The sequence below is a fragment of the Eulemur rufifrons genome, chromosome 15 (genome assembly GCF_041146395.1).
Source record: "Eulemur rufifrons isolate Redbay chromosome 15, OSU_ERuf_1, whole genome shotgun sequence".
NCBI lineage: Eukaryota > Metazoa > Chordata > Mammalia > Primates > Lemuridae > Eulemur > Eulemur rufifrons.
Genome location: NC_090997.1, coordinates 41,833,840 through 41,842,187, shown reverse-complemented (window position 1 = coordinate 41,842,187; position 8,348 = coordinate 41,833,840). Strand labels below are relative to the sequence as shown.

The 8,348-nt window shown below is 34.8% G+C and overlaps 1 protein-coding gene across 6 annotated transcripts in view; it reads right to left on the bottom strand.

The window, feature by feature from the left end:
* The window catches only part of DOP1A (DOP1 leucine zipper like protein A), a 98,172-nt gene that overhangs the window by 1,693 nt on the left and 88,131 nt on the right, over positions 1-8,348 (bottom strand). For 5 of the 6 annotated variants that reach the window (XM_069488893.1, XM_069488892.1, XM_069488896.1 and 2 more), the window contains 3 exons: positions 7,685-7,740; positions 6,289-6,453; positions 3,040-3,169 (listed from right to left, as the gene is read on the bottom strand). In XM_069488893.1, coding sequence (XP_069344994.1) covers positions 3,040-3,169; positions 6,289-6,453; positions 7,685-7,740 — 351 coding nt within the window. Of the gene's footprint in view, positions 1-792; positions 853-3,039; positions 3,170-6,288; positions 6,454-7,684; positions 7,741-8,348 lie in introns of all 6 variants that reach the window. The other variant, XM_069488890.1, reaches the window with a different exon arrangement.

Genomic DNA, 8,348 nt, shown 5'->3' with positions numbered 1-8,348 from the left:
AAGCAGATATAAAATCCAGGTTATTGTGTGTGCTCTCAAGGTTTATTTGCTTAAAGTAAAATCCTGAGAAAGGAAAATAGATTCAAGTTAAAATGGAAGACTCCGGGAACAAACAAGAAAAGATCACCTAGTTCTTTCTCTGTGGCCAAAAACAACAAAATTCCCAACAGCTAGCACTTAATTTAATTCTTAGCAATTGTTTAACCTCTAATCTAGATTTTAAGATACACAAAACCATCTTTTTCTTAACTGCAACACCGGCTCTACTGAGAATTCTGTGACTTTTATATCACTACCATTACTCAAGAACTGGTTGATCATACCACCTCTCTCATCCCTGAATCAAACTGCAATTCAGTGACAAAAGAGTGTACAGAGATGAATTTATCTTGAAGGAAAATGAAAACTATGCTTACACCCTCTATATAGCTAATTTCTAAATGTAACAGAACTATGATGTAATCTTTCATTTATATTCCTGTCAAGATGTGCCTTTAAGAGTGGGACTTATACTAAGCCTTTGACCAAGAAGAACACATTTGTTTCAGTGTTTCTGCTGTTCTTAATCAGAACTATACATATGTCCTCAGTAATAAATAAAATAAAGCCAAACATGTTTCCAAACAAAGGATTTCTTCTTTGACTTTACCAAACTACACTTGAAGAAAGACTTCCTTCCTGTTTACCTCTCTTGTACTTGTTGAAACCCAGAATTGGGTTTGTGTCTCAATATTTGGTCCAGATGTGGCAACTTTTGCTGCCATATCACAAGCATCAAACAGCCACCCTCACCTGATGCTTGGCCATCTCCAATCCCTCCAAAATCATTGTCTTAAAGTCCTCCTCCTTGTCCTGTGGAAGGAAAGAGGAGAACTCATATCCTTTGTTCCAGTGAAAAGTATGCTTGGCCGTGAAGACCTTGTTTTTAAAAGTGATTTGGATGGAAGGATGCCTTCCAATAAAAATAGCTTTCTTATTCTGTAGGACAAGTGTTGGGCAAAAGACTTATATTTATCCTTTGGATAAAGGAGGGGTCTTATAAAACTTCTCATCACTAATGAGATGCAGGAATAACGGAAAGGACATGTGCCTGGGGTCGTATATAATTGCATTGCTTCTAGATTTGTTATCATGATTATTTTTTTAAACCCTGTGATATCAAAGTGAAAGTACCTAAATCCTATCCCTAAACTCTGGACCCATCTTTAATCTTCATCTCTGTCTTTTTATTTACCCTCTACAGAAGCAACTGGGATTTTAAAATTAAGTTCCTTATGTAAATTCCTTCAAGTAAAACCTCCTAAAATTTTTAATCGCTTTCCTCCATTCCATTTCTGTATTTGTGAATTTCCGTTTAAAAGCTACACCTGAATAGAGGACTCCAGAAGACTGGAAAATTTCTGAGCACTCAAAGCACATACTGCAAACTAGGTCTCACAAAACAACCTACATCATACCCAAATTGTACAATTTATTTTTGAAATTTTTTGGATGCAAAAGAAGAGATGACAAAAGATTAATAACAAAGGCCCAATGATGACTATGCCAGTTTCATTACTTTTATGTTCTTGGGCAAAGATCTGCAATAAATTACTCTGATGCATACTGAAAGATAAAGTACATAAGACACAGTATAAATATATTTTACATATCTTATTTTCTTATGCTTTATTTATGGTATATGTTTTAAGTTAATTCCCACTTTTCCTCCTGAGGAATATTCTCTAAGTAGATGCTTTATGTTAATGAGTGCCTTCACTACTTTTCTAATAGAGACAGTTTAATTTTGAGTAGTGTTTTAAAAACTGCAGGGCGGATGGGGGGGTCTTGAAATATGTTTAAATGGGACATAATCAGCATCAACAATAGGAACTACAGAAAAGAACAATAGGAACTATAGAAAAGAACAATAGGGACTATGGAAAAGAAAATACCTCGTGTGCTAAGTATTTTTTTTTTTTGTGAGAAAATTTATATTCTGTTACCTAGCTATAATGGGTTAGGATGTGGAATCCATTTCTTACTGTAGGTCATAATCAAAACAAGCTAAAAACATTGACTCAGCAGAACTAATTCATCTTCCTTCTTATAAAATGAATTTTTTTTTTTTTTTTTTTTTTTTTAAGAGATGGGGTCTAACTCCACCATGGAGTGCAGTGCCACGATCGTAGCTCATTGCATCCTTGAACTCCTGGGCTCAAGCAATCCTCCTGCCTCTGCATCCTCAGTAGCTAGGACTACAGGCATGTGCTACGATGGCCAGCTAATTTTTTCTATTTTTTTTTTTTTTTGTGTGTGTGTGAGATGGGTTCTCTCTGTGTTGCCCAGGCTGGTCTCAAACTCCTGGTCTCTTAATAATCCTTGTGCCTCAGCCTCCTGAGTAGTGGGATTACAGGCATGAGACGCCATGCCTGGCTAAAATACAATTTTTAGCATAAATATTTCACTTCATTTAGACCAATAGAATGAATGCTAATGATTACTCTCTTCGTTATTCAGATTGAGGTCTAGCTAATTCAGTTGATGAAATATGATAATTTCTAAAAATTTAAAATGTATAATCTCACCCATTGATTAGTTCTGTTAAAAACTAACATTTTTTCTAATCTTTTGATATTGAATTTTTCTCAATCAACTCATTTTTCTGTTTCTCATCATGGCATTAAGATGAATACTATGGGTGTTTATGACACAATAACTATTTAGGACTACAGTGTTAAGTACATGCATGGTTCTAAGGGTTTTTTTTTTTTGGAGGAGAAAATATTTTAAGGTAGATGTTATTAATAATGTACAAAAGACTCCTTTTTCTTCTCTTTTAAAAAGTTAATATCATAACCAAATGTTCCTTTAAAATACAATGTATTTTCTAAATGTCTGGGAATTTTAGGCTTTTGGACATTAATTCTAAAAACTAGGGACTTGTTTTCAAAATAGCTCAACTTGATAATGTCTTCAGTTTCCCAGGAAGTATTTAACAAACAATTCACTAATGCAACATGTTACATCAAACCAAACCAAACCAAAAGAATACAATACCTTTGCCCTTTTCCGAAGAAGTTTTGCCAGTCGTACCACGTAAGGTTTAAATTCTCGTTGATGTATGCCCTGCCTTCTGACTTCCAAACCTGAATCATCTGAGGCTTCTGGAATAAAGGCCCATCGGTACCTATGTATCGAAGAATGACATCAACATCAGTATGACAGACTTTGTGCCATCTAAGATGAGGCATAATGTAGTAGAAAGATCATGACCCCACTACTTAAAAGATTCAAATGCCAGCTGTGCCACTTTTAGCTTTGGCATCTTTGGTATGTTTCTTAATCTCTCTGGGCCTTTTCTTCAGTAAAGATACTATTAACTACCTCATAGCGCTGTAAAGAGTAAATGATAGGTAAAGTTATAAAGTGCTCATTATTTTTTTCATGAGCACAAAGCAAATACTCAACAAATGTTTCCTTCCTCATTAGCTAATAGGCAAAAAGTTCTTACTAATAAAAGGAAATTGCTTTTGTTTTCTTTACTATCTCTTTGTACTGGCAAAGACTTGATTTCTCAATGTATAATTGGCTAAATGTTCCCTAACTACACAGTAAGGAGGCAAAGAACTGAAACAATTTAAGAAAAATGTAAGTAGGACTTCTTTTGTAGCTCTCTTATATTTCTGGGTTTGTCTTGAATAAGTAAAAATAATATCTGACTATGGAAAAAATTCAAACTGTATAAAAGAGCATGCCAAAGAAAGGCGGTTTCTCTTCCACCAAAGGATAAATCAATGTTGTCACCTTCTTGTGTCTCCTTCCAGAGAGAGTTTATGCATAGAATGCATATTTGTACAACCAACCATCTCCTTTAAAAAAAAAAAAAAAAAAAAAGATTGCTGCTTGTTTTTAATTTTTAAAAATTTGTTATTTAAAAAAATTTAAGAGATGGGGTCTTACTAGTTGCCCAAGCTGGTTTTGAACTCCTGGCCTCAAGGGATCCTCCCATCTCAGCCTCCGGAGTAGCTAGAAATATACAGGCATGAGCCACACACCTGGCAATTGCACCTTGTTTTGATTTAATTATATAACTTGGAAATCATCCAGTATCATATAAACTCTATTCTTTTTAACAGTTACATAGTATTCTAGTGTTGGAAAGTACTGATTTTTTTTTTTTTTGAGGGTCTCTCTCTGTCACCCAGGCTAGAGTGCAGTAGTGTCATCACAGTTCACTGCAACCTCAAACTCCTGGGCTCAAGATATTCTCCTGCCTCAGCCTCCTGAGTAGCTGGGACTACAGGCATGCACCACCATGCCAGGCTAATTTTTCTATTTTTTGAAGAGATGGGGTCTTGCTCTTGTCAGGCTCGTCTTGAACTTCTGGCCTCAAGCGATCCTCCTGCCTCGGCCTCCTAAAGTGCCAGGATTACAGACGTGAACCAGGAAAGTACTGATTTAACCAGTTTCCTGGATTGTTCAATCTCTTGCTCTTACAAAAATGCCACAATATCCTTATATAATGCTTATTTTTGTGCACATCTGAGAGTATAGTGGTAGGATAAATCCTTGGATGTAACAGCATTACTGGCTTAAAGAAAATAAATTCTAGATTTTAGTAAATATAACCTCTTTCGGAGAACAACTGGACAGTATCAGTGTACACTTCCACCAAGAATAACAACCTGCTATGGGTAAAAAGAAAGCAGTTTTTAGATCTTTACCACTCTGATTGGTATCTATAATTTTAATTGGAATTTCTCTTATGAGTACGAGTATGGTTGAACACCTTTTTCTAGTTTAGAAGCCATTCTATGAACTATTAACTCTGTTATCCACTGGCCCATTTTTCTGTAAGGTTATTGCTTTTTACATATTAAGCAACTTAGACTTTTTTGTCATGTACATTGCAAGTATCTTTTTCCAATTCATTGCTGTCTTTTAGAACACTTTCTGGTATTTTTTACTTTATGGATACTTTTAAATTTATATGTGCAAAAATTATCAAATATTTTGAATTTATAAAATATTATCATACTTAGATATTACTCTTTCAAGATTATTAAATTTTTCTCTATGTTTTCTTCTACTTCATAGATTTTTTTTAATTTTTAAAAACATAGATTTTAAAAAACTGTAGCTAATATTATGGCATGTTTTCTTCCCTTTTGTAGTAAAATCTTGAGAAGTAAAGAGGATAAAGTCATTTTGGTTCTTGTCATGGAGATAAAAAGTCAATACCACGAGCATGCTATCTAATGTCCTTTTTCCCAGAGCATCAAAGAGTAGAGTTCTTATTACTTTTGTGAATGTAAGTAGCCTTGTTAATATTCCATTCCCAAAGAATAATATAAGACAATATAATCATACATTATATAAATACACATTTGATCTTATGGATAAATTCTCAAATTACCTTAGCTACATTTTGATAAGATCATAGTTTCCTATTATTTTTAAAATTTAGATATGAAAAACCATAAATATTTTTGAGCATTTATGAACAAGGCACTGTGAGAATTTACTTTTATCAATTATCTCCCTATTCCTTTCAGTTCAATTCGCTATCATCTAAAATAAAACAGCCCCTTTGAGTCTAGTCTTGCCCATCTCCAGTCCTTTCTCCATACTACATAGCCAAAATAAACTTTATAAAATGCAAGCCTAATAACATTACTTCATTCCTTAAAATGCTTCAGTGGCTTCCCCCTGTGCTTAGAATAAAGTCCAAATTCTCTAGGACAGCTTACAAGGCCTTACATAATTTAGTCCCTCGCCAGCCTCTTCTCTCAACGTTCTGCTCCAGCAATACTGATCTTTCTGCACTTGAAACATACCAGGTCCCTCCTGCCTCTGTCTTCTCAGCACAGGCACCTTTACTAGCTGTCACTCTTCACAGTTTAAAACTCCCCTTGGGGCCTGCTCTGACCCTGAAAGCTAGGAGTGGTCTCTGCTGTGTGGCCAGCCTCATAGCATCTTGTACATGAGCTCCCATAAGATCCATCTTGTGTTCAACTGTATGTCTCCTTCACTGGACTTGAAGCTTGTGAGACGTGTATCCACTGCCTCACATCTGGAGGGTACTCATTTGTTCACTGAATGGGCTGTTAATCTTAATATATCCACATCAATCCACATCCACATTTACTTTCAATAACTGTGCTGCCCACCCTCCTGCCAAAAGAATTTTAGTATAAATTATGAATATTTCAACATACACAAAGAACTTTAAATTAGGCTTAAATGTCAATGACCAAAGCAAATGCATTTTCAAAAGTATCCATTAGCATCTTCATTTTTACTTACATCTGAAACTGAGGAAGATTTTCGGAGGGCAATGCCAGAGCCAAATCCAAAAATTTGCAAGCAGAGAGATAGAGGTTTAACCACCGCTGGCTGTTATATGAAGTGGAAAAGCCATTACCTCCTGTATATGTTGTCTCCAGACCAGCCACAGAGGGGCCTGAAGTCCTGTAAGCAGGAGACAGTGCAGTCAGCAGCTGGACCGATTTACTCTCAGGGAATCTGAGAAAAATCTACAAGTGCTAGCTAATATTTTTCATAATCATCCTGGCATAAATGTACCAGTAATTGTTAAGCAAGGTCATGACTAAATTATTTTTGCTGTTCTCAGATAAAAAATTTTAAGAATGTAAAAATTCCCTCAAATATAAAAATATAAACTGTAAAACCAGGAAACCTCATTATTCCTCAATTTCTTTTCTTTTCTTTTTTTTTTTTTTTCTTTTTTGAGACAGAGTCTCACTCTGTTGCCCAGGCTAGAGTGAGTGCCATGGCGTCAGCCTAGCTCACAGCAACCTCAAACTCCTGAGCTCAAGGGATCCTCCTGTCTCAGCCTCCCGAGTAGCTGGGACTTACAGGCATGCACCACCATGCCTGGCTAATTTTTTCTATATGTATTTTTAGCTGTCTATATAATTTCTTTCTATTTTTAGTAGAGATGGGGTCTCGCTCTTGCTCAGGCTGGTCTCAAACTCCTGACCTTGAGCGATCCGCCCACCTCGGCCTCCCAGAGTGCTAGGATTACAGGCGTGAGCCACCGCGCCTGGCCCATTATTCCTCAATTTCTTTCTGCAAAGATGGTGGGAGGAAGATTTCTATAATAATAAACAGTTATTAGTACTGGAGACTATAAGCCTAGTACTAAGAAGAACAAAATATATTCAAAACATATGGTCTTCAAGGAACTTTTCAATTTATAAATTTGTATAAGAATTTCTATATAAATAAAAATCATATTTAGGTATACATTAACAAACTACTTATATTAAAAAGAATGAAATATAGTACATTAAGTTGGGACCATTCTGAAATATTTGGACATATATTGGTTCCAGATTACCTGCCGTAATAGCTTTTTGCTATATGTTGCAATGTTTCAGGGACCATATTTGACTTACCAAAACCAACACAGCTCATTTAGCTGAAACAATACTGTATTGCTTTAAATTTTTGTCTAGAGGCCAAAGGCCATAAATGCTGATAGATTAATCTAGTCTAAAATGCTTAAGGAATAAATGAAACTACACTATATCCAAACATGATCCATTAGATAACAATGGACCAAATATAGTATTCAGATAAAATACTATCTATACTCTCCTAGTTGCTGAGTAACATTCTGGATGATTTCAGGTTATTAAAAATTGACAACAATATATTGAAATAAATTATATATTACCGTGATATATCTTCATCAGCAGTGAGTTCCTGCTCCATCAGTAAAAATACCTGTACCTAAAAACCATGAAATAAATGTTAAATGTTTATTTAAACTGGATATTTAATCTTTTCAAGTTATCTTTAGGCTGTATTTTCCTTTTAAAATTTTTTTATTTTTAATTATTTTGGGTACATAATAGTTGTATATCTTTATGAGGTCCATGTGATGTTTTGATACAGGTATACAATGTGAATTAATTAATTCAGGGTAATTGGAGCATCCATCACCTCCAGGCATTTAACATTTCTTTGTGTTAGGAACATTCCAATTCCACTCTTTTAGTTATTTTAGGCTGTATTTTCATTAATACAAAAACAAATTTTAGAATACATCCTTAGAATCTTTTAAATTATACTTAGTGTCTGAAAGTAAAACTGTAAATTTAGCATCACAGAACCTTGCTAATCATTTGGTGGAGTCCAGTAAGATGAAGGCAAGGTTTTATTTTTAGTGATTGTGGTACAGAGTCACAGTTATTTAAAAAAATGAGAGAAAAACATTAAAGGAAATTTCTTTGTGGAGAAATTAGAAAGCTGGGTTTTTAGAGATACAGATTCCTCTTCCTTTCTTTACTGATCCCACTTTCCCAACTCCCCAAATCATTCCAATGAGGACCAGGATG